This window comes from Aphidius gifuensis, linkage group LG1 (genome assembly GCF_014905175.1).
Source record: "Aphidius gifuensis isolate YNYX2018 linkage group LG1, ASM1490517v1, whole genome shotgun sequence".
Lineage (NCBI taxonomy): Eukaryota > Metazoa > Arthropoda > Insecta > Hymenoptera > Braconidae > Aphidius > Aphidius gifuensis.
The window spans coordinates 25550504-25578501 of record NC_057788.1 but is presented as its reverse complement, the minus strand read 5'-3'; the positions used below and the strand labels follow the sequence as shown (position 1 = coordinate 25578501).

Genomic DNA, 27998 nt, shown 5'->3' with positions numbered 1-27998 from the left:
ATAACAATTTGTTAAATTAAATTCAGTTAAAATATAAAAGTCATTCATGTTTATCCAATAAATTTGAGTGATTAATTTTCAAGGCGGAAATAATAAATTTAGCTGACATACTTTTTGTTTGTTACGCTCATAGAATCATTTTCAACGGAAAAAAAAATTTACTTACGAAAATGAATTTATTTTTATATTGGCAGTAAATGCACTAAAAAATAATGTGATTTCTTACCTTGTATGACAGTTAGAAAATCATAATTTATCACACGTGCAGTATAAGTAGCTTGTAACTCACCAGCCAATAACAGTCAAATAATTCATTACACTTTGTCAATGATTTTATTAATCCACTCTATGTAATCAAAAACTTTTGTAATGAGTACTGGAGACTTTCCTCTTGATATTGGAATTTGAACAGAAATAACTCCAACAACTTGTGATTTGTATATAACCGCACCACCACTGTCACCCTAAACAAAAAATTTTTTCATTTTCTTTTCAGCATTTATTTCTTGTAAATTTATAATTAATATAATAATAATAATAAATATTACCAATGTGATGGCTTCATTTGAAAGAATTGTTGATGCACATGCATGATAATAAAAATGTACACCTGGATTATCTTGAATGATTTGGTGACATTCTGCATATGAATTTATTTTCATTGAAACCATATGAAGATATTTTGCTTCTGAATTTTGTGGGATTAAAAATTCATTCCAGCCAATAACTCTAACTATTGATCTAGCTGAAATTCTACGGTCTGGTAAATCAATCTTTGAACGTATTGATGAAAAAAAAATTGGTGATTCCAACTAGAATAATTAAATTTTATTGATAAAAATAAAATAATATTTTATGTCTACGTGATTTAATTTTTTAGCATACTTTGAGAATGGCAATGTCATGAATCCAGTAATTTCTGGCTGAATAATCTTCGTGATAAATAATAAAGCTTATTTCATGAAGAGAACTTGATGGTTCATCGGAAAATATACTTGTTGATCCAATTAAAACTTGAAGATTTCCTGTTACCACCATTGACTCATATACAACACAACTGGCACTTGTTAAAATATGGGAAGGTGTGATGATACTTGACAATAAAATAAATCAACAATTTATCATTAAATATTTATGTTATCAACATTTATATCAATATAAAAACGCATACCTTCCACCACAAATATGATGGCCTCGATGGCGAACACTAGCATAATGTGGATAATCTTCAATTCTTATTCTTGTACCACCTGTTAATTTGTCAGCATTTTTTGCAAGACTAATTGCTAAATGAAAAAAAATATAAATATACTTTATTTTACAATATATTAAATTTATGTAATTTATTTTTATTCAGTTTAAAAAATATTATACTTACAAAAAATACTGAGAGACATTATCCATATTGTAATCGTCATTTTTATATCAGACGAGTGAATAATAATTGTTTTTCAACTTTTTGCCAAAGTAATTTAGATATTGCCAAATTGATTCATATCACTGAACAAATATTTTATTAGGATGTAGATAAATTACATTTTAATTTTATATTCGTATTATCAAAAAAAAAAAAAAAATAAGAAACGACGAGAAATTGCAGAAACAATTTTTTTCATTGTTTAATTTGTACATTGGTATATATAAAGTTAAAAAATTATTCCCCAGTAAGAAAGTATGCAAATAATTAAAGATTAACAATAAAGATAAAATAATTATTATCATAATTTATGATTTAAAAAATACAGTAATATTATATGGCAACTATCTATTTTTAAAAAAAGTTGAATATTAATATTTCATTTAGGTTTTATATAAGACAACTTTAAACATAAAACTTGGTATTTTTATTTAATAGGCATGCATTATCAATATTGCTTACGCCCTTGTTTTTCGTTTTTGCTCCATTAAAGTTCTTTAACCAGAGTGAATATGATGCATAGACTCTCATCAAAATCTCCAAGGACAAAAGCAATTTCATCTTTAAAACTTGATTTTCCTAAAACAATAAACCATTAATTTATTATTAAAACAAAAAATTAAAAACTATATTGTTTAATTATCAACAAGTTTAACTCAAATAATTTATTTTTACCTATTATATCACCCAACAGTCCAACACTGACAATCATGATTAATCCATGAAATGATGCAAAATTAGATATTTTTATTTCAAGTAATCGACCCATTGTTTTTTTTAAAATAATTAATTATTAATATCAATGCAGTATAATGCAGTATAACAACAACAACAAGATTCAACCCATGGGATTATTTATCCCGCCTTCAGAATGATTTTTTTTTTTTTGAGAACGTGAACTTGTCTGCGTATCATACGTCATTTTGTTTGATTTTGTTGTTGTTTTGAACTGTCTAACTAACCTTAAATATAATAACACCGGCTGATTATTGACACATACAAAAGTCCTCAAATAAATATTATAAATAATAATATAAATTTTAAATAAATATTTATCATAATGTTTTATCATGTAAGTACTAAATAAATGATCATCAGTAGCAATTGTATAAAATAAATTTTGTTTTTGTTTTACCTTCAGATATCATTGGAACATGAGATTCTCCTTCATCCTCGTTATTTTGGACCTCAATTGTTGGACACAGTTAAACAAAAATTATACACAGAAGTTGAAGGCACCTGTACTGGAAAGTAAGTAAATAAATTATTAATTTAATAAAAATAAATAAAGATAATCAATGAGTTAAAAAAAAATGAAATTAAACCTGACATTTTGATGATTAGGTATGGCTTTGTTGTTGCTGTAACAACAATTGACAATATTGGAGCAGGTATAATTCAGCCAGGTCAAGGTTTTGTTGTTTATCCAGTAAAATACAAAGCAATTGTATTCAGACCATTTAAAGGTGAAGTTCTTGATGCTGTTGTTACACAAGTCAACAAGGTTGGCATGTTTGCTGAAATTGGACCATTATCATGTTTCATTTCTCATCATTCAATACCAGAAGATATGCAATTTTGTCCTAATGTTAGTCCACCATGTTACAAGTCAAAAGAAGAAGAAGTTGTTATACAGGCTGATGATGAAATTAGACTTAAAATTGTTGGTACTCGTGTTGATGCAACTGGTATATTTGCCATTGGTACTTTAATGGATGATTATCTTGGATTAAATTGTTAATAAATATACAGTAAATATAATTTTTCAAAATTTTATAATTAATAAATTAATTTAATAATACAACAATGTTGTTTTTTTTTTAATTCGTTGATATTTTTTTATTATTACAATGATTTTTAATTAATTTATTTTTTAAACATACTTCAAGTGAGAAACAAAAAATAAACAATATATTTAATAATAATAATTAGTTTATTATTAAATGATTGTTAAATAAATTATTTTCTCATTATTTAAATAAACTAACTTTTAAATTAATATTTTCAGTTGCTTGCAGCAAAAAAAATAAAAAAAATAATGAGAAATAATTTATAAAAAATTTTTCATCTTTTAATTAGCTAAATGAAAAATTTTTGTTTATTTTTTTTGTTTATTCTGCTCTTTGCTCTTGCATATCTCTTATTTTTTTTTTTTTTTGGTGATGATTATTCAGGATTTTAATTTAATGTTTTGAGGAATGACAAATAAATATCATCACGATGATACAACAAAAAAATCCTAACAAGATTTACCAAACTCATGCTGTTAATTTTGCAGCAATTCCAGTTTTATCTTTTTCACTTTCTCTCTCTTCATCTGGCATCATTTTATCAGCAACATGTTTATAAACAAGACCATCTTTTCCAACATAATATGTTGAAAAACCATCATACCATCTGAAATAATTTTTTAAAATCAATATATAATATTAAATAAAAATTATTAAAATATTATATACTTATTATGATAACTTACGTTTCAAGTTCACTGATACTTTCATTGACTTTTGTTATTTTAAATTTCCAAATATTAGTAACAACTTTAAATCCAGAAAGACCTCTAACACGCCATCTGACCTTAACAGTATTGTCCTCAGGATGCATTGTTATTTTAAATACATCAAATTTAACATATGCATACATCAAATGCCCCAATGATCTGATCCAAAGTACTTGTTTAATATATCCATTTAGACCCCTATAATTAAATAAATGATTATTAATTATAAATTATAATATATGTCAAATAAATAAATTATTTTTAATTACTTTGATGATACTCCTCTGACATTATTTATAAATTCAACATCACGATGATAAATACGATAATCAATTGATGCAGCAAAAAATTTTGGTAGCTAAAATAAACATTTATTTATTATTAATAAATCATTAATATTTATGAATTTATTTATATTTTAAACTTACATCATCACTTAATACATCATAAACATGTTGCAGCTGTTCTTTTGTTGGTCCAGTACGATTATCATCATTTTTATTATCACTTACAAATTTATCTTGAACATTTGCTTGTACATTTTCTTTTTCTTTACCAACTGGTACTGAATATGATCTTACAGCAAGTCTATTAATACCAAATGACAATGTATTTTGTAATATACCTGATGATCCATCATTAATTTTTAAATTGGCAAAATTCAATTTATCATACTGCAAAAATAAAAACAAAATATTATGTCATTTTTTTTGCAAGACAAATTAATATTAATTATAAATTATTTGTCAAAATAAAATTCATATAATTCTTATTTTTAAGGATATTATGTAAGATAAAATGTTGGGGTTATGTTATTTTATCATATTTGAAATTGAATTTTAAAAATGATTATCCAATTGACAGCATGTGTCAAGTGAATAAATAACATTTATATGTATTTATGAATAATTGAATAATATTTAATATTGTTAGTGACATATTTTTCAAATAATTTATTAACCTTTTGTAATAATGATGATGATTTTTTGATGTGTTTTGTTAGCCGGCGATTAAATTGCATCACCTGGTTTCTTGTACCCACGAGTGATGACAACTTGCTTGGTACTGCTCTGATACAAAGAGACATTATAAACAATTATCAAAAATTAAACACTTGTTAATATAACGATTATAAAATTAACTATTATTTATATCCTAATTATTGTTCGCTATAATATTGCGATCAATTTTATCTAACTTATTTAATGATTATTTTTCAGAGGCAACCATTTTTTTTTTTTTTTTTCAGGAGTCTACCAACATTTCGAGTGACCACGCGACTACTGCGCTCAAATATGTTTTTATTATTATTATTATTATTATTATTTGAATATTTTATAAATAAATTAAGCAATAATTTATAAACATACATTTATTAACGAAACACTGCAACGATTACATTCAATATATATCGAGAAAATTTAATTTATATACTCCATTTTATTATTCTCACACAAAATAACAATTTTATTTGAAATTTTATATTTTTTTTCTTTATAAAATAGGTGTTTTTTTTTTTTTTTCATTTTACTGAGTTAATTTATATTGTATTTTTTTTTTTTAATATTATAAATAAATGTTTATCTAAACACGCTCGATTATATATATTTATGCTTTTAATTTCAAAAAATAATTTAAAAAATGCAAGAGAGCAGTTATCAAGTCTTGACTCACTGGTAAATAAAATAATAATAAAAAAATATAAAAAAAAATGAATGAATATTAAACTTGAAATTATTATGTTCAACAATGTTCAATCATGATGATAATTTTAAATGCCATCTACTGCTCATTAGACTATATATATATTTTTTTTTAATTAGATAATTAAATTCTTCTTTGTTTGGTTTTTTATTTTAAATTTTGAAAGCGGAAGTACTGTTTTATAGATTAATTAATTAATTAGTTATATATATAGTAAGCAATGAGAAGTATTAATTATGAAGTGAAATTTATTAAATAGCTTCATAAGCCATGTCAATTGGTGGTCTTGTTGATGGACCATTTAAAAATTCTTCCAATTCATCACGACGACGTTCTTCATCATTTTTCGTTCGATTACTTGTTTTTTTTTTTCGTTTATCATTTTTATCACTTTTATCTTTATCTTTATCTTTGTCTTTATTTTTTTTCTTTTTTCGTTTGTCTTTGTCGTCTCCCTGAAAATTAAAATTAATCAATATATATAAATCAAAAAATCAAGAATACATTTTTTTTTTTTTTTTATTTGTTGTATTATTGATTACCTTGTCTCTGTGTTTTTTCTTTTCTTTTAAAACTGGACTACTTGAATTTGAATTAACTTGACGTATACTAGAACTATCCAAAAGTTCAAGATGAACATTTGAACTAGTTACACTGACATCTAAACTTTTATCAGATAATTCAAGTTTATCTTTTCTCGTACCAGTACTACAAACATCTTCACCACCTTCTGGACTTTGCCGCCATTTTGAATCTCTACCAGACCATCCATCAAAATTATCAGAGCTGCCATCATGTTGATCACTTTGAATAACAAAATCACCATTTGTTGATAGACGTAATTCATGTTCACTCGATGATATTGAATCTCTTTTATTAAATTCACTTATTTGTTGTTTATTATCATCATATTTTTTATTTTTTAATTTACAAAGTGGATTTTCTGATAATTTTGGTTCTTCTGTTATATTTTTAGTAGTTTCATCACTCGATGAAAGATCATCTTCATAACCAGCAACAAGTGGATTACCAGTATCATTATCACTTTCACTATCACCACCACCACCATTATTTTGACTATTATTTTTTTTTGGTGATACTTGATTATCATCTAAAAATGATCTATCAAGCATACAATCATCTGGAACAAAATCTTCAACACTAGCTAATGGTGATTTTATTTTTATTTCATTATTTAAATTCAACTGTTGTTTATCATCTTTTTTTGTTGTAAAAAGTTTTTTAACAATTTTTTTTTGTTGATTATCTTTTTCACTAGTATCAATTGTAATATTATTATCATCACCTTCATCATTTTCATTAACATTATCTGTCTTTAAATTTGGTTGACTTGTTGAATTTTTAATAGTTTTATCAAAATTATTAATTGATTCCTTAATAACTGATGGTTCTTTTTTAAAAAAATTTTTTGATTCAAATTGTTTTACTGGAATTGGTGTACCACCACCAATTGGTCCAGATAATGATTTTTTTAATTCAGTTTGACCATAATTATTTAAATTTGTTGATGAAACATGATGTGTACTTAATGAAGATGTTACATTTGGGACTAGAATTGTTGATGATGTTGAATCAGCAATAACACGTCTTCTGTGTACTAAATTATCAATAAATTTATCATAATCAGCATCTTCACTTTCTTGAAATAAATCAAGTTCTTGGCTTGTTAATTGTGTTTCTTCTTCATTTGTATCAAGTTGTTTTAATAATGTTTCACGTTGTAATTGTAAAAATGGTAAATTAAAAAATTTATGCAAAAGTTTTAAACCAAATCCATTACGCATTGATGATTCAGCATATCTAGTCTGTTTAAATAAAAAAAAAATATTATTTTACAATTCAAACATTGAAGATTATTAAGTAAAACAAAAATATTAATTAAATAATAACTTACTGGTGCAGTTCTATCAGTTAATGATTCAATAAAATATAAAACTTTATCAGGATTAATCGTTCTGTGATGTGACATATCACAATGATTACCCAAAACAATAACTGGTATATTAATTGGTATTTTAGGTAATTCACGTTGTATATAATCAAATGTCCATGTTTTTGTTATATCAAACATAACAATAACACCATTTGTACCTTTATAAACATCAAGAAATTCAGCATCAAGTGCTGGTTCTTCAATGATACCATCAATAATACCATTATCCATTTTTAAACCATCAACTTTTTTACGTCTTCGTCCACGATCAACAACATCCCATACTTCAACTTTAACAACATCATCAGTTGCTTTATAATTCCATTGTATACTTGCAACTTGTATTTCTTCAGTTGGTATATATTCTTCAACAAATTTTTGTCCCTGAAGACGATGATATAAACATGATTTACCAACATTTCTATCACCCTTTAAAATTATTTTCACTGAAAAAAATAATAATTCAATTATTAGGTATAATTAAAACAAGTATAATAATGTAACTATTTTTTTTTTTTTTTGTGTTATCTTTTACTTACTATTATATTGTACTCCTTTTGCAAATTTTCTTTGTAAATTTGTCGGCATTGATTGATGTGCTGGTCTTGGTGATGATGTACCATCTTGCTTACTGGTTAATCTTTTAAATGCCGAAAACATTTTTCTTTTCTTTTTTTTTCACACACTATTTACCTTTGACAAAATATATAAATAATTTAAGGTTAATTTTAATTAATAATTTTGTTAAATGAGATTTTTTAAACGAGTCATTTAACAGTATATAATTATTAAAATTAATATATAATCAATATAATTGAAAAATAATACAAAGCTTCAAGTTGACAGGTGTCAACTTCGAAGCACGTCGATAATGTTTTTTTTTTTTTTTATATTTGTTAATAAAATTTACCTCTCAATTTATTATTGTTGGCAAGGTGAACAATGTGTCACTTTAGATGACATGATATCAAATTAACAATTGATTAAATTACATGGACTATTAATTACATGAAAAAAGAAAAAAATAAAAAAAAACAGCTGTTCTTCTGATTTTTGACGGATGAACAACCTCTCCTCTAGGAAAGGGGTAAGAGGGGGTTTTAATAATAAGAGGAGAAAAAAAAAAAATAATAATCCTAGAGTCGGCGCCACAATCGCTACATTTCTTTCTTTCTCTTATTTCTTTTTTTTTTAAAATAATCAAATTACATACTTGAAAAAATATTATTAACATAATCTTGTAGTATGTCTTATCAATATGATGATGACGAAAAAAAACCAATGCCACGTAGACGTAAAAATAACCAGAGAAAAAAACGAAAAAATTTATCAGATAAAACTATGATTACAATACAATCAAATTAAGAAATACAACATCATTGACATATATTTTAGTTTTTATTTATTTTTTTTTTTTACCACCATATGTACAAAGCCATTGATTACAATTGTATAAATAAGTCTTTATGTTATTTAATTTTTTTAGAAAATTTAATTCATTTTTTGAATCATTTAAACATTTATCAAAAAAAAAAAAAAAAGAAAAAAAAAACTTAATTTTAAATACAATAATAATCCTGAAGAAACAAAATATAAATAATTTGCAAATAGACAGAGTTAAAAATTTTTGTTTTCTAATTATTTTGATTTAATTAAAAAATTAATGATAGAAAAATGATTTCTTGTATTTTTTTTATTTTCAATTTATTAATCTCCTTGTTTTTTTTTTTTTTTGAGTTTTTTAAAAAAAATCCGGAAGCACAATAATGGAGATATATATTTAAAACAACATATTGATGAAGTAGAAAATTGTTCGATAGAATTTAGAAAAAAAAAATGTATGCTTTATTATTTTCTACCATTTTTTCTTGTGTTCATCCATCGATACTCCACCAGGACCAAGTGAAACAATCATCAATAATCCACCAATAACAGAGAGTGTCTGAAAAAAATAAAATAATTAATATTTATTATTATAAATAAAAATAAATTATGTGAATAAATGAATAATAATTTACCTGGAAAAAGTCATATTTGAGAAAATCTCTTAGTGGTTTGTGATCAGGAATACTCCACCATGCATTGTGATAAATATTTAATGCACTCAACAATAATACAAGTAACAATGCACTTAATTTTGTTTTATATCCAATAGTAACAAGTACCATAAGTATACTACCAAGTATATCTTGTAATATTTGTAAAAATGATATTTCAAATCTTATCAATGTTATAAACATAAATGCAAGTAATACTCTACCAGCAAGTTGTAAATAATTTTTTGGTTTATTATCACCAAGTGTTGGTACACCAGCAAATAATGATCTTCCTTCAACACGTGATTCAGCAAGTACTAATAATAATGCACCAATAAGTGCTAAGTTACGAAATAAAAATTGCATATCCCATAATATACTGTATGCAAATGTTTGTAATACAACTATAAAAAATAGTATACCACATGCATATGGTACTTTAAAACGTCCAATAACCATAACACAACCACCAAGTTGACCAAATAAATTTATCAATACAAATGTTGTTGCTAAAACTGTTCCACAACCCCATGACATATTCATATATTCACGTTGTTCATTCCATTGAAACCACATACGTAAACCATCTTCCAAAAATGTTGCTATTAAACAAACTCTTGCCATTGTTGGCAAAACATGTTTGCCATTGCGAATTACCTAAAAACAAAATACAAAAAAGTTAATAAACAATACTTATTTTATTTGAAAAAACAATATAAATATTTTAAAAAAATTAATCAATTGATTATTAAAATAAATTTTCTTAAATATTATTTTTTTTTTTTTAAATATATTAACAATGAGATTTTAAATATTTTAATTTTATTTATTATATAAAAATAAGTAGGTCAAGTTTATATATATAAAAAAAATAATAATTGTAATCGCTTGAAGCAATGTAATTATCAAAATAGATATTTATAAAAATATATAATTATATAAATAATAAAAAATAAATGTATATTTTTATTTTAAATATGGAAAAATAATATACAGATAACCTAAAATAACTTTTTTTTTTTTTTTTGAATATAATTGTACATTGTTCTAGAAAAAAGAAAATAAATAAAATAAAATTTGGGTATATAAATAATTGTTGATAATGAGAATAGAATAAAATGGACTTTGCATTGAAATTGAAATTAACCAGATGGTTGATGGTGATGACGTTGACATGACAGTAGCACACCTGTGTGTCCCTTAGGATATAATGGACTAAATTTTATTTTTTTATATTTTTCAATGCCGGTGAAAGTAATACTCCAAAAATTAAAATAGCCAATCAATTATTATTTTCATATTAAACAATCTAAATTAATTAACATAAAAGTATTTGTTATTGTTTAATTAAACTTACCTGATCGGCAATTTCTTCAGCTTTCAAGAGAACCTTGTGCTGAATCACCATCGTGCTTTATTATTTAAAAAAACTTTATTAAAAAAAAAAATAATACACTACGGTGGCCATCCACACGTCGTGTGTCTGGGTTTACTCTCTTTCAACAATTTTTTCCCTCTCTCTTTTTGTTTTTTTTTTTTTTTTTTTTTCTCTCACCAATACTAAACGCCGGGACACAACACAACGACACTTAGGTGGGGAATTTTTACCAATACAAGTCAAAAGTGATTGTAAGTTACGTATATAAAAAATGTTTTTTTTTTCAATATATAATAATTTTACGACTGTGTTTGTGATCTTGAAGAGAAACTTTTTTTTTTTTTCTTATTGAGTGTTGAGTCGAAAATATATCCGTGTGTTTCGCAAACGTCAACGAAAATATTTAATTGTACAAACCTACACGTGAACAAAAATTTTTATTTATTATTATTATTTTTATTATATGTTTTTTTTTTTTGGAATACACACACACACACACACATTCAATGTGTCATCATCATCAACAACGGAATGATGTGGAGTTTCGGGCTACGCGCAATGAATTACTATGTCATTTCCGGTTTACGTGGTCAACCGCGAAAATAGCTGTATATTTAAAAATATCTAATCATTTGTTATAATATTAAATCAATCATCATTAAAAATAATTAAACGGGTTAATAAATAAATGAATGAAAATTAAATAAATTATTTTTATACATTTTTTAAATAAAAATAAATATACCTATATTTGTTAATTTTAAATTTATTTTTATTTTTTTTTTTATTAAAAAAAAGTCTTTTTTCTTGTCTAATGATTGTTGTCAAGGTCTTGATGACTCATTTTCGATTATTAATTTATTAAACAAAGAGTTAAATAAAAATATCAAATTCAATAATTGATAATGGTTTTTCTTTTAATTTTTTAAATATTATTTTGTTTTTAATTTATTGTTTTTCAAGCGATATATAGTGTTTATGAAATATTATGAAACTAGATAATAACAAGCTAGATATATTTTAATTGTATGCTATTTTTTATTGGCTTGATAATAGTTATACTGCGTCTTTGCAAATTGTGTAGATAAAAAAAAAAAAAAAAAAAATGATAATAAAAGATTGAATAGTAGAATAAAAAAAAAAACCGGTGGTGAATCCCATGACGTAGTGGATCACCCGATGTTCAATTATGTCATCATCATCAGGCATGAATTAGCGCGAGACGAGTGCTGATGACCCGATGAAGTTTTCATACAAAAAATTATTATTTTCTCAATAAAAAAATAAGAAAAGTATATTTAAACTTAGCATTTAATTCAATTTTAATAATTCTTAAAATATTATTAATTTATATTGGCGGGAAAAGTGAGACAAGGCCAATAAACGGTATTAAAATAGCATTTCGAAAAAAATCTAAGAGATAAATTTTTTTTTTATATCTATCTTGGTATGTAGAAGATGAGTACGGCCCTGAGAATTTGACGCGTTAACCTGAGTGTGGCGCGCAGTCACGACCGTGATTTCACGTCGGGTGGAGTGATTAGAGTGACGATTGTAATAAAAAAAACTATATGTTATAATAATAAAATAAAGGAAAAAAAAAAAATTTGTGCCAATCGTAATTTAATTAACTACCGGATTATTTAAATATTTATTTTTAATTTAAACCTAAGAATTAAAATTGAAGAAAAAATAAAATTATTAATTTACAAATAATAGAATCAAGTGTTTTTGGGAAAATTTATATTATTAAAATTTTGGAGTATTTTATTTTTCAATTATTTAGAAATAAAGGGGATAATACGCCTGGGGGCATGTGGCACTGGGCATTTAAAACAATTGTTTTTGGCATACAAACAGGCGTGTCATTGTCGTCAATTTTAATCGTACCACATTCAATTATCATCTGATTTTGACGTTTGTGTATGACATTTTCTTTTTTTTTTCCATTTTCTAATTCTCTCTCTTTTTATTTGTCAATATCTCTCTTTAATATCAATTATTATTGTTATTTTTCATTTATTTTATTCATTCGTTTTTTTTTTCTCCAAAATATACATCATAGTTTTGTGTGAATTTATTTATTTTATTGTGTGAATTTATCTATTTATTTTTATTGACAGATGAATAATTATTATTTATTTTAAATTATTATATATTATTTATATTTTAATTCAAATCTCTCATTGACATTCTGAATTTATTCAAGTGCATTTTAAAGGTCAGTTTTTTTTTCATGATAAATTTATCAAAATATCTTCCTATTTGTCAAATTTTCCATTAAAAAAATATTGTTATTTTATAAATGTAATATTTTATTTTTGACATTAATCATATTGATATGAATAAATAAAAAAGGAAGAGAGATATTTATTTAATTTTTGTAAATAATTTATGTATAAGTATCAAGAAAATGTTACTAATTTTTTTTATTTTTCCTTAATAGAGCACAATTTAAAAAAAAATAAAACTAGTCATGATGGAAGAAGTAGACGCAGAAAAAATTATTGCCGAAAAATTAAATAATCATAAGGACAATATGGATAAAAATGGTGATGAATCGCCAATTCAAAGAGAAAATTCACCAATATACCCAGTAAGTTTTATTCATATTTATAAAACTTAATTAATTGTTAAATTTATTATTTCTTCTTGGTAATGAGAATGATAATGAGCTAATAATCGATAAATATGAAAAACTAATATTTTAAAATTACAGTCAATATGTAATCAAGCTCCATTTAGTGATGAAGGTGAAGCAATGATTGAACGAGAAATGTGTGACTACAACACTAAGATCACACTCAAAATGGCTAAAAGTGGCAAAGGTCAATAATTAAAAAAAAAATAAAATATATATTATCATAATTTATAAAAATCATGAACTTTGATTATTTTATATTATTTATTACAGCCCCAAGAAGGGTTAGAGTTTACGCTGATGGAATTTATGATTTATTTCATCAAGGCCATGCAAAACAGCTTATGCAAGCTAAAAATATATTTCCAAATGTATATTTAATTGTTGGAGGTAAATTATAAAATAGATAATAAAAATTTATATTTACTAAATGATTTAATTTTTATTTTCAAGTGTGTAGTGATGAGTTAACTCATCAGAAAAAAGGTCGAACTGTTATGTATGATCATGAACGTTATGATGCTGTTCGACACTGTCGTTATGTTGATGAAGTCGTTCAAAATGCACCGTGGGAACTCGATGAAGAATATTTAACAAAACACAAGGTAAATGAAATTTAAATTATAAAAAAATCTAGATGATAATTTTTTATGTAAATTATTTATTGTGTTAGATGATTTAGCTTTTTTTTTTTTGAATAAATCAATAGCTGTTAATATTGATTTTTTAGATTGATTTCGTGGCTCATGATGATATACCATATGAGTCTGATGATGCCGAAGATGTGTATGCTTTTATAAAACAAAAAGGCATGTTTGTATCAACACAAAGAACTGTTGGTGTATCAACGTCTGAAATTGTTGCTAGAATTGTCAAAGACTATGATGTATATGTTAGAAGAAATTTAGCACGAGGATACAGTGCAAAAGATTTAAATGTCTCATTTTTAAATGTAAGTTAATTACTAATAAATTAAATATTAATTTATCAATGGTTTAAGTAATCAATATTTGTTTTTTTTTTTTTATTCTTTAATTTTAGGAAAAGAAATTTCGATTACAAAATAAATTTGATGATCTTAAGGATAAAGGCAAACGTGTTTTTGAAAATATTGAAGAAAAACGAGTTGATATGATTTCAAAATGGGAAGAAAAATCGAGAGACTTTATTGATGCTTTTCTATTGTTATTTGGTAGAGAAGGACGGTTGGTAAGCGGGATCCATGTACTCATAATAATCATTTTAGTATCTATTTGGAAATATTATCTATAAAAAATCCACTCAAGAAAGAAAAAAAAAATTGACCAAAAAAAGAAAAACAAATTATTTATTTATTATTATTATTTTTATAAATTTTTAAATATTTATATTATTATTTTTACAATAATAATGATAATACTCATTTTGAAATTATACTAACAATTTTTAATCTAAAAAAAAAAAATAAATAGCATATATATTTTTTGAAAACTTTAAAACTTATATTATTTTTATTTGAAAATAAATTTATCAAGATTATTGAAGAATCAAGACAAATTGAAATATAAAAATAAATTTTGGTAATTTAAAAGAGATTTAATATCTTGCATGTTGAATAATTTAAATGATTTTATATTGCAGTCAACAATGTGGAATGAGAGTAAAGGTAGATTAATGCAAGCCTTATCACCACCTGGAAGTCCAAAACGTGCTGGTAGTCCAAGTGGTAGCAGTACGAGTAGTATTAATGATGATGATCACGCAAGGTTAATACAAAAGTCCATTAAATATCATTCATATCATAAAAACAAAAAAAGCAATAATAATGTCGATGATTCATTATTGATTTTAATTTTTATCATTTATAGACCGCCGCCAAAAAAAAATGGAAGATATGAGCTACCACAAACAACAAAACAATATCTCAGTGATGATTATAGTGATGATGATGAGTTTATTCATCATGAAAAAAATAAATGAAAATTTCACAAATCATTAAAAGGAGATTTAAAAAAAAAAAAAAAAAAGTATAAACAACCGTCCTCGTAAAAATCTTTCATTATCTTGGATTTTATTCAATCAATTATTTGTTATTATTATTTTTTTTTTTTCATGAATTATCTCATTTTATTTGATAAGTTTTGCGTCAGTTTGGTTCGCATTATTATTTTTTTTTTTTTAAATTTTATTTTTTAAATAACATTTTGTCGGATAGAGAGAAGAGATTTTTAAAAAAAAGATTATACAGGTGAGCAAATAGAAAAATATAGCTGCGATTATTTTTTTTTTTTTTTATATATATATTTATAGAATATTTTTTTTAAAAAAAGATTTTTAGTGAAAACTGTTTTAGAAAAGGAAAACCAATAAACTTTTACGATGTTGAATAAAAATAACAATAAAAAGTAATCTCTTTGATAATAATTATAATTAAAAAAAATTTTTCATATTAAAAGGAAAAATATTTGCAAACTAGTCGTTTATGATTTTTTATGACAAAAAAAGAAAGAAATATATATAAAAAAAAAATGAAAAAAAAAAAAAACTGTTGGGATCTGATAGATTAAATAATTTAAAATAGTAAAAATACAAAACTGGTGTTAGTCGTTCGATATTTATATCATCGAATTGACATGTTCCCAATAGATTAATTTGCAGAAAAAAAAATTCTCTAAAGTATTAATTATCTCTTACAAAAAAAAATATAAAAAAAATATTCATGATGAATTATATAGGGAACACTTAAAATGACAATGATATGAAATTATTTATTTATTTAGAAAAAAAAACATAAATTAATAACTCAAATTCGACATTATTTATTTATTTATTTATTTATTATTTCAATGAATAATTTCATATCATTATTTTATAAATTCTCTGTTTTTTTTTTCACGTGACTTTTTATAATAATAACTAAATAATTATTTGCCTGATTATACTTAATGTTTTGTCACATGTGTGTGAGTCAACTGACGAAATGTAAAAAAAAAAAAGATAGATAATTTTATAATGCTATTTTTCGCTGTTTTTTTTTTGTTGTTGTTGTGGTCAATTTGTTGATGTTTCTACGTGAATAAAAAATAATTTAAAAAATTGTAATGAACTGCAACGGTCTCGGCGAGCTACACAATTGACCAATGGTGCCTATTTTTCATAAAATTGATAACATAGAAGAAAAAAAATAAATGAACTAGTAAAAAAAAAAAAAAAAATAGATAATAAATTTTTATACAGAAAAAAAAATATTGCAAATTATTGCAATTTATTTTTTTCTATGAAAAAAAAAAAGGAAAAATAAAAAAAAAAAAAACTTTAATTAATTATATTATATTTATAAAAGGAATTTATATTCAACATCACTTGATTTTTTTTTAAAACTATAAAATTACAAAAAAAAAAAAAAAAATTTGCCCATGGTTTTTTGAAATATAAATTGTTGCAAAGCTTGGTGATTGTAAAATCAAATGATAATAATAATAATAATAATAAAATTATTATTTTATTTTGAAAAATAATTTATGTAAATGCCTGTTAGAAATAATAATAATAATAATTTGATGTAATAAAAATTTAAACCGTGATTGATACTATTGACAAAAAAAAAACAAAACTGGAGATATGAAATATTGTAAATAGATTGTTTTATTATTTATTATTGTACTTTAAACTTTATAAGAAAAAAAAAATCAATTTGAAACAGAAAAATTATTAAGTCAAAATGATAATAATGAATATGTGTTTCTGAACTTTAATGAAAATAAATACGAATTATAAAATTTAGTTTTAAATTTTTAATTATTTCTATCTAAAATTATTTGCCATGACATTTAAAACTCCATTGATTAAAATGATTGTGATAAAATTATTCACAATATATATATATCCAAAAAAATAAAAAGGATTGTCAAAAAAAATATCTGGGAGCTATATTCAATTTAATAAGCTAAAGAGAAGGAAATGCACTATTTGTGTCAACTTTAGCGTTTGATATTTTGATTTTTTTACATCAACAAAAAGTAAACAAGGATTAAAATTTACTAAAATATACAATGAAGAATATATATATTTAAATATTAGAAATGTTTAGAAAACAATAACGATACCAACAGAGACAGCGGCCATCATCAAAAAATTAATCAACATTAAAAGCGTTACACAGATGGCGTTTAATCGCCACTATTTTGTTTCTCTCTCATATATTATTTAAACCCACCCAACAGACAGAGACAAAATTAAAAACAAACAAAAAAAAAAAATAAAATTATATGGCAGCCCTGAAAATTTATTGTATGATTTTTCAGTTGGCCTGCGTGTTCATGACTCATTGCGTCTCTCTTTTTTTCCCTCAAACAAGAACTGAATTTTTTTTATAAAAAAAAAAAGAAAAAAAAAACAATCACCTCTCTTGACTCTTCCCTCCTGCCACAATTGACAAGACCAATAAATAAATAAAAAAAAAAAAAGTAAAATAATTTGTGATCTCTGTAAAAATCAAGACAAAGATTAAATTTATCAGTGTGTATTTTTGTGCATCTCAAAGACAAAGAGATAATAAATAAAAAAAAAAAAAAGAAAAGTTTATTAAAAAATAAACCAATAATAATAATATTACTGTGTTTGTGTCAGTGTATTTGTTGTGTGTGTTTTCATATGTGTATGACGACAATATACAATCAACAAATTCTTGCGGTTTTCCTGTTTGATGACCGTTAGATAAACAATTTTAAAACAATGCATAGTATTAATAATATATTAATTAATGAAGGTCAATAAGTGGGTAAGAGTGTAAAATCATTAACAAAAATAAATTAATCATTTAAATAAATGAGTATACATTTTATATTTTAACGAGTTTAATTTTGGTGAAACTTTTGCGAAAATAAATCCCAATAGTTATGAGTGAGTGTGTGTGTTTGTATATTTTGTATTAGTAAATACATATATGTAACCGTTGAGTTTCCCACGATGTTGACCATTTGTTAATTATTTATTTAAATATATATATATACATAGATATATATATTTATATCATTTGTTTTAATTATAATTATTTTCATTACTCTGTGGCAGGAACGTATGTTAAATACATATACATTTCGATGTTGTAACAATAATAAGAAAAAATAAATAAATAAGTAAATTAAAAAACAACCAAAATGGAAGAGCAAAGCGTTCAATGCAGTATCACCGATATAAATAGTGAAGAGCCAGCAAAGAGTGAAGGTAATTTATTTTTTTTCATTGCAAAAACAAAAAAAAAAATGATAATTATAATTTACAAGCATTTTTATGATTATTATTATTTTGACATATCAGTATTGATATAAAAGGTTTTTTTTTTTTTTTTTTTGATAATTTATTAACATTATGAAAATAATAAATTAAAATTAAATATCATTTTCTGAGATTAATTTTAAACTGTATTATTTATTTTCATAATGATCATGACGTTTATCGTGTTATCAATTAATAAATTTAGAAAAAAAAATTCTATATTTATCCTGTTCATCAATTAAGACAAATATATTTTTATTTTACGACCTTGAACTGTGTACAATAATCATAATAAATAAATAAACCTTAAAAATTATTATTCCTAAATTGACATGTATATTTTTTTCATAATAAAATTCACACACGTGTCCTTGACATATTCAAATTGAAAATAAATAATCAAAAAAAAAAAAATAAAATAATTGCGTCAGAATATAAAGAAGAAAAAAAATAAACTTGAGGATTTTTTAAAGTTTTTTTTTTTTTTTTTTTGAATGTTTTAATTACTAATTTTGTTAATACATTGAGTTTTGATTTAAAAATAATTTTGATTAATAATTAATTTTACAGTATTACAATCAGATCAACCACGTAAAAATCGTATATGTTTAATTGGCGATATTAGAAATAATTCATTAATTAGTGCTGCTGCACAAAAATTTGGAGTACCTGTATTAACATCTGATACTGGTATTGAATACAGTGGTGATGACAAAGTATATTGTACATATTTTGTACTACAATCATTCGATGGAAGTGTTTATGAAGCACTTCCAAAAAAATCTCACAGGTAAATTTTTTTAATTTAAAAACCAAAATACATGGCCTTGTTTTTGATATATAAATAATTGTAAATTAATTTATATAATTAATAGAATACTTGGACCAACTGCTCTATTACAATTAGCAAATAGAGGAGATGCACTTCCACGAATACACCGGCCAATGTATTCAATATCATTGCTTGGAAAAGTTATTGTATTTACAGGTTTTAGAAATAAATCTGAATTGGTAAATTAAATTTTAAATATTAAAAACAATTAATTTAATATTTAATTTAACTGTTAATTGTTTTATTTTATTTAGTCATCATTGGTCCATAAAATTCATGGTATGGGAGGAAGCATTAAAAATGAAATGAGTGAACGAGTTACACATTTAATTGCAAATTGTTATGCTAGCGATGACAAATATAAATATGCTCTTATATTTAAATTATCAATAATGTCAAAAAATTGGATTGATCAATTGTGGGAAGAACGTGATAATCCAATAATATTTGGAGACAATGAAGCAATTACTTCTCGTAATAAATTACCACTATTTTTTAATTCAAAAATATGCTTTTTTGGTTTTCCTGAAGAGGAAAAAATTCATATGGTTGAAGTACTTGAGCAACAAGGTGGTACTCCAATTGATATTAATGGCCCAGAGTGTACACATGTTGTAAGTTGTTTTTTTTCCATTTTTATTTATTAATTCTATGCTATCTAAATAAATTATATTGTAGTTTTTTGTTTATTTTTTTTTCTAAATTATTTCTAAATTTCTTTAGATTAATCATTTAGAGAATAACAACCAGGCCATTGACGAGCTTAATTGTGGCAAACAATGCTGTTTACATCCTCATGAATTACTTGAAAAATTAAAAAATAAATATGATTTTAAAATTATGAAATTTTCTAATAATAGTAATATTTTAATATTTCTAAAAAATAATTATAAAGTTAATATAAATGATAGTTTTATTGACAAAACATTGCCAGGTATATCAACAACCATTGACAGCTTTGAAAGTTCAAGTAAAGATTCAGCAATATGTATGGATTTTACTAATGAATCTTCATATAATAATTCAACACCAATATCAAATAATTTAAAGAAAAAATCAAATGTCAATAATTTAAATTGTTCTGACATGTCAAAGAATAAATTATCATTATTGAGTACGAATAAAATTGCAAAACCTCGTTGTTATATTAAATGGAAAAAATCAAAGACAATTAAATTAAATCAATTTAAAAAAAATGAATATTATTCACAATCTGATTTATCATCATTTAATAATAACAATGAGTGTTTATTTTTACCAAATAAATCACCAATAACTTTGCATAAATATCAATGTTTACCAAAAAAATTATCAAAATCATTCAATTCAATTTTAAGTGGTATTAATGATTCATTTAAATTAAATAATAATTCATCGATAATTACAAAATCAAATTTATCAAATATAACATTAGATAATGATAGTTTTCATGAGGATCATAAATTTATTGTTAATTCGATGAATACAACGTGGCAAGAAACAGACGAGGATTATAAACAATCTCAGATGGTGATTTTTTTTTTTTTTTTTTCTTCGTTAAAGGGGTTTTGTTTATTTAATGTGTCCAGCTGATTTTTTATTTTTATTTTTTTTTGTAAATTTATAATTTTTAAAGGCATGTGGTCCAGGATAAAAAAATGTGATCGTCTACATTGTGATTGTTGTTGGTGATAAGTGACAGTATTTAAAATATATATTGATTATTTATTATTTATTTTTTAAAGGTTGTTGATGAATCTAATTCAAATATACTACAAGAATTGGGAAAAATGGATGTTGTTAAGGGTGATTCAGTGGCATCAAGTTGTCGAAGACGTGCACAAATTGTTAAGGCTGAATGGTTTTGGACATCTGTACAAAACCAAGATATTGCTCATGAAAGAGATTACAAAATTGTAAGTTTAAAACATAATATATTTGTTTAAATTGTCTAATTGATTTTATCGAATATAATTGAGAGTTTTTTTTATTGATTTTTAGAATTTGGAATCAGTTATGTCACCTAGTGCATTTGCAAGAAGAGATAGCCAACAAACATCAACACCAACATCAGCATCAACAAAAAGAAAACGTAAACGTTTTCCAGAAAATATTGTTAGTTTAATTCAAAATGCTGAATCACCAACTGTTTATAAAAGAAGATCAAGTATAAGTGATGCTGGATTTCTAAGTGTTAGTGGAAGTTTCTTGGATGCTACTGCAAGTCCAGACAAACATGCGCTTGACGGTAAGACTTTAAACAATAATTAACAATGTAAATGTTCTTCCTTCTGCTTATGGTCCTGATAAATTACACAATTAATTTGCAAAAAAAAAAACAAATTAATTAAAAATTAAAAAAGCTTATTTTTAATGTTAATTGAGCTTTTGTTTATTTTTGACTAAACAATTATAACTTGGAACATACGTGAAGGAAGAGTAAAAATTAAAAATGAAATGAATTTTTTTCTAATATAAACAGATATTCCAGAAGTTGAAGCTGCAAATACTGGACCAAAAAAAGACAAGCCTCGACGATATCCAGTTTTCTTAGAACTTCTTAATACGGAAAAAAATTATGTTGAAATTCTCAATGCAATAATAACGGTAATGAAATAATTTATCAAGTATTTTAAATTTATTGAATAATAATTAAATTTGATTATTATATTTTATAGTTTCAAAAACAATTGGATGATTTAATTGATACACCAGGTGAATTGATAAATGCAACAGAACGTAAATTAATATTTGGTAATGTATCAATAATTCATGATACTCATAAAAAAATGTTGGAAGAATTTAAACATCATTGTACAAATTGGAAAGATGATACAAGTATTGGAGCAATATATTTATCACATTTACCTGGATTAGTTAAAGTATATCCACCGTATATAAATTTTTTATCAAATGCATATGAAACATTAAAAAAATTAGATGCAGAAAGACCAAGATTTCATGCATTTTTAAAAATATGTCAATCAAAACCACAAAGTCAAAGACAACCATTACATGAATTATTATTGCGTCCATTTCAAAGATTAGGATCAACAATATTATTACTTGAAGAAATACATCGTCATACTGATATTAATAATCCTGATCATAGCTCACTTAAATTAGCAATTGAAGGATTAAAAAAAGCAACATCACATGTTGATGAAGATAAAAGAAAAACTGAAGAACAAGTATCAATATTTTGTATATTTAATGATATTGATAATTGTCCAGCATATTTAGTATCATCACATCGTTCATTTATTGATAAATATGAAGTTATAGATTTAAATAAAGACTTGAGTGGACGTGGTACTCATTTAACATTATTTTTATTTTCTGATACATTAGAAATATGTAAAAAAAAATCAAAATTTAATTCACTTAAAAGTCCAAATATGATGAATGGTACAAATATTGTCAATGGCTCAAATACAATGACAAAACATAATCAAGAAAAACTTTATAGACATGTTGAAATGTTATCATTGAGAGATGTTAAAAAAGTTTTTGATATACAAGAAACTGAAGGATGTTCAAATGTTTTTGCTTTGAAAGTTAGAAGTAATCAGGAAATTAAAGAAAAATTATTTTCATTTGCAATGACTGATGAAAGAAGTAATAAAACAAATTTTCTTAAATCTTTGTGCCGACAAATGGCAAATACAATTTGCATAGCTGACGCAGTAAGTTTTTTTTTTTTATATATATTAATTTAATAATTTTAAATAATTATCAAGTATTTATTTATATTTTTTTTACAACAGGATATATTTTTAATTTCATTACATTCAAGTGATTTAAAAATTGACACAAGTGAAGTTGCAACGGGGACACTTGGTAAAGCATTTAAGTGAGTATCAAAATAATTTTATAAAAATTTAATTTTAAGAAAAAAATATGTATCAATGTGTCACTAAGATAAGAAGATGAAAATTCGGTTCGAGTTAAAATTTTACATGGCAAATGTTGACTTTATTTTTCGTATTGAATACGAAAAAATAATAATAGAAAATATCATGTTAAAATTTTTTTACAGGAGTCTATTTCATAATTTTTATCTGGAGTATATGGATCCGTATGTGTTCCGATTGATCTATTATTGATTAACTCATTTATAATCTAATTAAAATAATTTATTTGTAGCCTATAAAGCATGATTTTAATATAAAAACAACAACAACAACAATCGAATATACACAGCTAAAAAAATATTTACAAGAGTTGTTTTGCTTTTTAATCTATATTTTATTTTTTTTCATTGAAAAGTTAAACAGCTATGACATTTGTATTAATGAAATTAATTGACCGGTTGTTTATATATTAATTTTCTTTTTTTTTTTTTTTATTTCATAAAGATTTGCTACAAAAACTAAAAAAAATCTTACCAGAGCATTGAGTATCAACAAAACACCGAGTAAATTAAAAAGAGCAATGTCGACAATGATGTCTCCATTTGGTTCAACAACAAGTTTATCACACTCGACAAGTTTGACACCAATTAGTGGACTTGCTGGAATGCGATTGGCAAGTTGCAACAATATGAACGTTAGTTAATACTTTCTTACTCTCTTATAAATGTTTTTTTATAAATAATTTATTTAGTTGTGTTTATTTCCTGATACAAAAAAAAAAAAAAAAATCTATCTCTTTCTCATTTTAGTTTCTTTCCTTATAATTTCTTTCTAATAATTTTATAGCTTCTCACTTGTTGCTAATAAATCCTAGACATTTAATTATTTTTTTCTACTCTTCTGCTTTAAATATTTAATTAATATAAATTAATTTGACGATATCATCCTCTTCATTGTCATGCTGAAAATAGTTTGAGGAAAAATATCGTCAAGAAACACGTGAGTATTTATCTTTCTTCTTATTATTTTTTATCTTTTTCATTTGCATAATTTTTGTGTTAAATTAAAGAATAAATAATTTCATCTTTATATTTATGATAATTTTATTTGACTGTTAATTCGTTTATACAGGAATTAGCAAAAGGAGAAACGGATTCACCGTCATCACGAGATAACGTCTTGGTTGCACCAATGTCAGTTCAACCAACGAGGAAGGCTAAATGTGGTACTCTCAGTATGGCCTCATTACGAAGGTTATAAATTTATAATGACTCTTTTTTATTTCATTGCAAGTTGTCACCAGGATAAATCATCAACTCATTTAACCTGACTTGGCTTGTTTTAAAAAGAAAGATAAAAAAAAAATATTATCTGGCAAATTTTGACAAAAAAAAAAAAAACAAATAAACACAATACTTTTTTTATTGCGTTGATTTGTGCTGATAAAAACAAACGTATAATCAATTTACGTCTTGGCTTACGAATTTTTTTTTTTTTTTTTTTTTTTTAATTATATTTTATTGTTATTGTCTTACATGTGAGGTTTCAACGATCGCATGTATCGTCTAAATTATTATTTACAAAATAATCTAAACTCGAAAAACAAAAAAAAAAAAAAATATATATATACACTTAGTGCCTTATATGTGTAATCATATATACAAATATATTTTTTTTTCTTTTTTCTTCGTAATAATTCATAGATTATGATGCTAAAAATAAGCTAACGAGACTGCAACCATATGTGCAACTAAAAAAACAAAATCATAATTATCTTTGATTTATATAATAACTGCGTGATTAAAAAAAAAATTTGCTTCATTGACTCATTTAAAAAAAAGAAACCATTTTCAAAAACTTTTATTTTCTTTAAATTTTATTTCTATAGAAACTTTTCCGAGGAGGTGATTAAGGATAAAAATAACGCTTAAAATATAAAAAATATTTTTTAGTTTATAGAAAAATTATAAAAAAATAATTTTTAAATATTAATTTTTACGACAAAAAAAAAAAAAAACAAATAAAAGAAAAAACAAAAAAAATAATAATTGTAAAATCAAGTTATAATTACAAGTATTGTATTAAATAATAATTTATATATAAAAAAAAAAAAAAAAAAAAAGAATTCAATAATTTCAATCTTATTTATCGTTTAAAATTATTTTTTATTTTATTTTTTTTCCATTAAATTTTATTGACGTTAATTAGTATAATGTGACTGGAAGAATAATAACTGATTGTGATTTTTTATTAATCACACAAATTGACTTGCCAGATAATTAAGAAGGAAAAAATAATAATAATAATAAATAAAATTAAAATGTTAAAAAAATTACTTTTGCATGAGTCATTTTGGTATTATCCTCGTATGTTTTATTCATCTTGAATAAAAGTAACATTTACGAGTTATAAAAAAAAAGTATTAAAAATCTTTTGGAGTATTTTGATGATAACTTTTGTATTTCAGGCTTAACAAAGAAACTTTAATCGTATTAAAATAATTTTTTTTTAAAAAAATTTATTTTGCTATTAAGACATTAATTTCTTAGTTTAAAAAATAGACATAAAAAAAATAAAAAATGTGGTCTAAAACCCTTCTTTCTAAAAGCTTTGTGCAAGAGAAAAAAAAAAAAAACAAAAAGTAAATTAAATCATAATCTTCAATACTCTACAAGCTACGTTTTTTGAAATACCTTTTTTTTTTTTTTTAATTTATTAAAAAAAAAGAAAATATAATCCTTTTTAAATTGAAATTTTAAAAACACATTTATCCTTTATATTTTAGCTAAAAATAAGATAAAAAATAAAAATCTCATGCAAAATAGTATGATTATTCAATAATAATATTGTAAATATAGAATTAAGTTTATCCAAGTCAAGTAGTTATTAAAAATCAAAATAATTAAATATATATTTTTTATTATGATAAAAAAAAAAATTATAAATAAAACACGAAATTTAAAAAGCTTCAAAATTAAATTTTTAAAAAATGACAATTAAATTTTGATAATGATAACACAAAAAAAAATAAAAATAAAAAGATATGTAATGTACTGTTTTAATTATTTAAATGATAAAAATTATTATTATTATTATTATTATTATTATGTAAAATATAAATAAATAAAAACATAATTTTTTTTTTTTTAAATAAAAAAGATCTTTAAAATTATTTTTTTGATTTCAGAGTCGGTTTGTTTGTAATGCCTTGATTTTATATGATAAAATTAATTGAAATAAAATTTATATAGAAAAACAAATTCAATAAAACTATTTGTCTGGCTATTTGGTAAATTCAGTGACCGAGTTAATGAAAAAATAGAAAGAAATAATAAAAATGAATGAGAGCTGAGAGAATGAGGGTGAAAATTGCAGGGTCGCGAGGTAAAAGACAAGAATTTTGATCATGAATGAAATTGAATGGTCCCGAGAAATAAATGCGTATGTGTACTATGTTATTGGAATGAATAGTAGGATTTGCTCACATTGATTTTCATAAGGGGTTGGGGGATTTTTACCCTCGTACATGAAAACCCCAATACTGGAATGAAAACTATGTGCTTTTCAAATCTTTCGTTTTTTTTTCTTTGTTGTTTTTAATATTTATTTTTTTTAGACAGGTGAACAGTTGCATAATAAGTATTTCAATTATAAATAAATACGAAAAAAATAAAAAGAAAAAAACTTGCAAAAAATCGTTATTGAACGTGTGTGTTTGACGATAAATTAAATAATGCACAATAATATATTCGTTCGATAATTCGATAACTCTGAAAACGAAAAAAAAATATCGTAGCGATCGATTCTGAAAAAGGTGTTCGAATTGTATCGATAGATCGATAGACAGATTTGAAGCTACGCGGTACCGTGTAGTTTCAACGCGTGATTTTCGGAGTAGATTTTAATTGGTACTCTTTTTTTCAGAGGGTACTCACCTTCACAGCAATGACTCAGCAAATTATATAGACAGGATTTCCAAATGTTTTCGGGCGATTTCTTTCAATGATTTTACAAGCAGGATTTTATGAACAGAATCTAATATTGAGACACTTTTTAACTGACAACTAAATAAAAAATAAAGCAAAGAAAAAATAAAAAATAATTAATTTTATAAACATGATTTAAATAATGGAAGTAATAATAATAATAATATAAGCAATCAAGAAAAGGAAAAAGACTCACGTATTTGCATAGATTCAACAGGAAAAGACTGGACTGCACAATACGACCGGAATAGACGGGTACATTAAAGCCATTTGGTAAACAATGAGACTCAACAGCTTGATATCTTAATCCCAATCATCATTTGATGCCACTAATCGTGCCAATTTGGATCAGTAGTGATAGCTGTTTGACTCTGGCAGAAACTTGAGTGAACTTTGAGTTATATCTTGCGTTAATTGTGAATGCTGATGCAAAGCCAATCAAGCGAAATCCTTGATAGCCA

The 27998-nt window shown here is 23.7% G+C and overlaps 7 protein-coding genes across 16 annotated transcripts; 3 read left to right on the top strand and 4 right to left on the bottom strand.

The window, feature by feature from the left end:
- LOC122857333 (snake venom serine protease CL2-like) lies at positions 1 to 2350 on the bottom strand. Of its 2 annotated transcripts, XM_044159456.1 has the most exons (7): positions 2093 to 2350; positions 1882 to 1996; positions 1379 to 1500; positions 1172 to 1286; positions 886 to 1093; positions 549 to 812; positions 1 to 464 (listed from the first exon to the last, which is right to left on the bottom strand). In XM_044159456.1, exons 3-7 carry the CDS (start codon positions 1416 to 1418, stop codon positions 315 to 317), a joined length of 777 nt encoding a protein of 258 aa, XP_044015391.1. In that variant the 5' UTR covers positions 1419 to 1500; positions 1882 to 1996; positions 2093 to 2350; the 3' UTR covers positions 1 to 314. The 2 variants fall into 2 exon arrangements, with proteins under 2 accessions (XP_044015391.1, XP_044015399.1); XM_044159464.1 differs by lacking the exons at positions 1882 to 1996; positions 2093 to 2350 and having other exon boundaries at positions 1379 to 1530.
- Positions 2347 to 3163, top strand: LOC122857440 (DNA-directed RNA polymerase II subunit RPB7). The gene is made up of 3 exons (XM_044159615.1): positions 2347 to 2489; positions 2559 to 2668; positions 2762 to 3163. The coding sequence occupies exons 1-3, from the start codon at positions 2478 to 2480 to the stop codon at positions 3156 to 3158; spliced, it is 519 nt and encodes a 172-aa protein (XP_044015550.1). The 5' UTR covers positions 2347 to 2477; the 3' UTR covers positions 3159 to 3163.
- Positions 3164 to 3179: 16 nt separating this feature from the next.
- On the bottom strand, positions 3180 to 5197 carry LOC122857267 (uncharacterized protein C6orf136 homolog). Its single transcript, XM_044159352.1, has 5 exons — positions 4879 to 5197; positions 4346 to 4591; positions 4187 to 4275; positions 3894 to 4115; positions 3180 to 3814 (listed from the first exon to the last, which is right to left on the bottom strand). The coding sequence occupies exons 1-5, from the start codon at positions 5002 to 5004 to the stop codon at positions 3676 to 3678; spliced, it is 822 nt and encodes a 273-aa protein (XP_044015287.1). The 5' UTR covers positions 5005 to 5197; the 3' UTR covers positions 3180 to 3675.
- Positions 5198 to 5351: 154 nt separating this feature from the next.
- LOC122856765 (rab-like protein 6) lies at positions 5352 to 8680 on the bottom strand. 2 transcript variants are annotated; one of them, XM_044158582.1, is made up of 5 exons: positions 8486 to 8664; positions 8115 to 8268; positions 7537 to 8021; positions 6164 to 7447; positions 5352 to 6076 (listed from the first exon to the last, which is right to left on the bottom strand). In XM_044158582.1, exons 2-5 carry the CDS (start codon positions 8233 to 8235, stop codon positions 5873 to 5875), a joined length of 2094 nt encoding a protein of 697 aa, XP_044014517.1. In that variant the 5' UTR covers positions 8236 to 8268; positions 8486 to 8664; the 3' UTR covers positions 5352 to 5872. The 2 variants fall into 2 exon arrangements, with proteins under 2 accessions (XP_044014517.1, XP_044014527.1); XM_044158592.1 differs by having other exon boundaries at positions 5754 to 6076; positions 8584 to 8680.
- A 630-nt stretch (positions 8681 to 9310) lies between these two features.
- Positions 9311 to 11079, bottom strand: LOC122857300 (surfeit locus protein 4 homolog). The gene is made up of 3 exons (XM_044159406.1): positions 10969 to 11079; positions 9594 to 10268; positions 9311 to 9517 (listed from the first exon to the last, which is right to left on the bottom strand). The coding sequence occupies exons 1-3, from the start codon at positions 11017 to 11019 to the stop codon at positions 9431 to 9433; spliced, it is 813 nt and encodes a 270-aa protein (XP_044015341.1). The 5' UTR covers positions 11020 to 11079; the 3' UTR covers positions 9311 to 9430.
- Positions 11080 to 11177: 98 nt separating this feature from the next.
- LOC122857107 (choline-phosphate cytidylyltransferase A-like) lies at positions 11178 to 16824 on the top strand. Of its 3 annotated transcripts, XM_044159119.1 has the most exons (10): positions 11226 to 11398; positions 12445 to 12912; positions 13436 to 13585; positions 13709 to 13817; positions 13904 to 14020; positions 14084 to 14235; positions 14361 to 14582; positions 14672 to 14839; positions 15251 to 15375; positions 15478 to 16824. In XM_044159119.1, exons 3-10 carry the CDS (start codon positions 13466 to 13468, stop codon positions 15587 to 15589), a joined length of 1125 nt encoding a protein of 374 aa, XP_044015054.1. In that variant the 5' UTR covers positions 11226 to 11398; positions 12445 to 12912; positions 13436 to 13465; the 3' UTR covers positions 15590 to 16824. The 3 variants fall into 3 exon arrangements, with proteins under 3 accessions (XP_044015045.1, XP_044015054.1, XP_044015036.1); XM_044159110.1 differs by lacking the exon at positions 12445 to 12912 and having other exon boundaries at positions 11178 to 11240; XM_044159101.1 differs by lacking the exon at positions 11226 to 11398 and having other exon boundaries at positions 12445 to 13210.
- A 1138-nt stretch (positions 16825 to 17962) lies between these two features.
- LOC122856658 (protein ECT2) lies at positions 17963 to 25352 on the top strand. Of its 6 annotated transcripts, none has more exons than XM_044158407.1 (12): positions 17975 to 18389; positions 18683 to 18835; positions 19457 to 19676; positions 19762 to 19897; positions 19973 to 20332; positions 21443 to 21613; positions 21699 to 21945; positions 22180 to 22304; positions 22376 to 23383; positions 23465 to 23550; positions 24056 to 24245; positions 24683 to 25352. In XM_044158407.1, exons 2-12 carry the CDS (start codon positions 18769 to 18771, stop codon positions 24809 to 24811), a joined length of 2739 nt encoding a protein of 912 aa, XP_044014342.1. In that variant the 5' UTR covers positions 17975 to 18389; positions 18683 to 18768; the 3' UTR covers positions 24812 to 25352. The 6 variants fall into 6 exon arrangements, with proteins under 6 accessions (XP_044014368.1, XP_044014376.1, XP_044014385.1 ...); XM_044158415.1 differs by having other exon boundaries at positions 17975 to 18511; XM_044158424.1 differs by having other exon boundaries at positions 17976 to 18389; positions 22189 to 22304.
- The last annotated feature ends 2646 nt before the right edge of the window (positions 25353 to 27998 follow it).

What these genes read in the sequence shown, in the direction of transcription:
- LOC122857267 (XM_044159352.1), bottom strand. Translation starts at nt 5,004, where the DNA reads ATGTCTCTTTGTATCAGAGCAGTACCAAGCAAGTTGTCATCACTCGTG. An exon ending in CATCATCATTATTACAAAAG is followed by an intron (nt 4,592 to 4,878) that starts GTTAATAAATTA and finishes TTATTTTTGCAG; the next exon opens with TATGATAAATTGAATTTTGC. An exon ending in AGTATCAGTGAACTTGAAAC is followed by an intron (nt 3,815 to 3,893) that starts GTAAGTTATCAT and finishes AAATTATTTCAG; the next exon opens with ATGGTATGATGGTTTTTCAA.
- LOC122856658 (XM_044158407.1), top strand. Translation starts at nt 18,769, where the DNA reads ATGGAAGAGCAAAGCGTTCAATGCAGTATCACCGATATAAATAGTGAA. An exon ending in TTCTCAATGCAATAATAACG is followed by an intron (nt 22,305 to 22,375) that starts GTAATGAAATAA and finishes TATATTTTATAG; the next exon opens with TTTCAAAAACAATTGGATGA. An exon ending in CAATTTGCATAGCTGACGCA is followed by an intron (nt 23,384 to 23,464) that starts GTAAGTTTTTTT and finishes TTTTTACAACAG; the next exon opens with GATATATTTTTAATTTCATT.
- LOC122857107 (XM_044159110.1), top strand. Translation starts at nt 13,466, where the DNA reads ATGATGGAAGAAGTAGACGCAGAAAAAATTATTGCCGAAAAATTAAAT. An exon ending in TGTATATTTAATTGTTGGAG is followed by an intron (nt 14,021 to 14,083) that starts GTAAATTATAAA and finishes TTTATTTTCAAG; the next exon opens with TGTGTAGTGATGAGTTAACT. An exon ending in TAAATGTCTCATTTTTAAAT is followed by an intron (nt 14,583 to 14,671) that starts GTAAGTTAATTA and finishes CTTTAATTTTAG; the next exon opens with GAAAAGAAATTTCGATTACA.
- LOC122857300 (XM_044159406.1), bottom strand. Translation starts at nt 11,019, where the DNA reads ATGGTGATTCAGCACAAGGTTCTCTTGAAAGCTGAAGAAATTGCCGAT. An exon ending in CTGAAGAAATTGCCGATCAG is followed by an intron (nt 10,269 to 10,968) that starts GTAAGTTTAATT and finishes TTTTGTTTTTAG; the next exon opens with GTAATTCGCAATGGCAAACA. An exon ending in TCAAATATGACTTTTTCCAG is followed by an intron (nt 9,518 to 9,593) that starts GTAAATTATTAT and finishes TATTTTTTTCAG; the next exon opens with ACACTCTCTGTTATTGGTGG.
- LOC122857440 (XM_044159615.1), top strand. An exon ending in GAAGGCACCTGTACTGGAAA is followed by an intron (nt 2,669 to 2,761) that starts GTAAGTAAATAA and finishes TTTGATGATTAG; the next exon opens with GTATGGCTTTGTTGTTGCTG.
- LOC122857333 (XM_044159456.1), bottom strand. Translation starts at nt 1,418, where the DNA reads ATGACGATTACAATATGGATAATGTCTCTCAGTATTTTTT. An exon ending in CATCATATTTGTGGTGGAAG is followed by an intron (nt 1,094 to 1,171) that starts GTATGCGTTTTT and finishes TTTATTGTCAAG; the next exon opens with TATCATCACACCTTCCCATA. An exon ending in ATGACATTGCCATTCTCAAA is followed by an intron (nt 813 to 885) that starts GTATGCTAAAAA and finishes TAATTATTCTAG; the next exon opens with TTGGAATCACCAATTTTTTT.
- LOC122856765 (XM_044158592.1), bottom strand. Translation starts at nt 8,235, where the DNA reads ATGTTTTCGGCATTTAAAAGATTAACCAGTAAGCAAGATGGTACATCA. An exon ending in TAACTGATAGAACTGCACCA is followed by an intron (nt 7,448 to 7,536) that starts GTAAGTTATTAT and finishes TTATTTAAACAG; the next exon opens with ACTAGATATGCTGAATCATC. An exon ending in AGAAAAAACACAGAGACAAG is followed by an intron (nt 6,077 to 6,163) that starts GTAATCAATAAT and finishes TTTAATTTTCAG; the next exon opens with GGAGACGACAAAGACAAACG.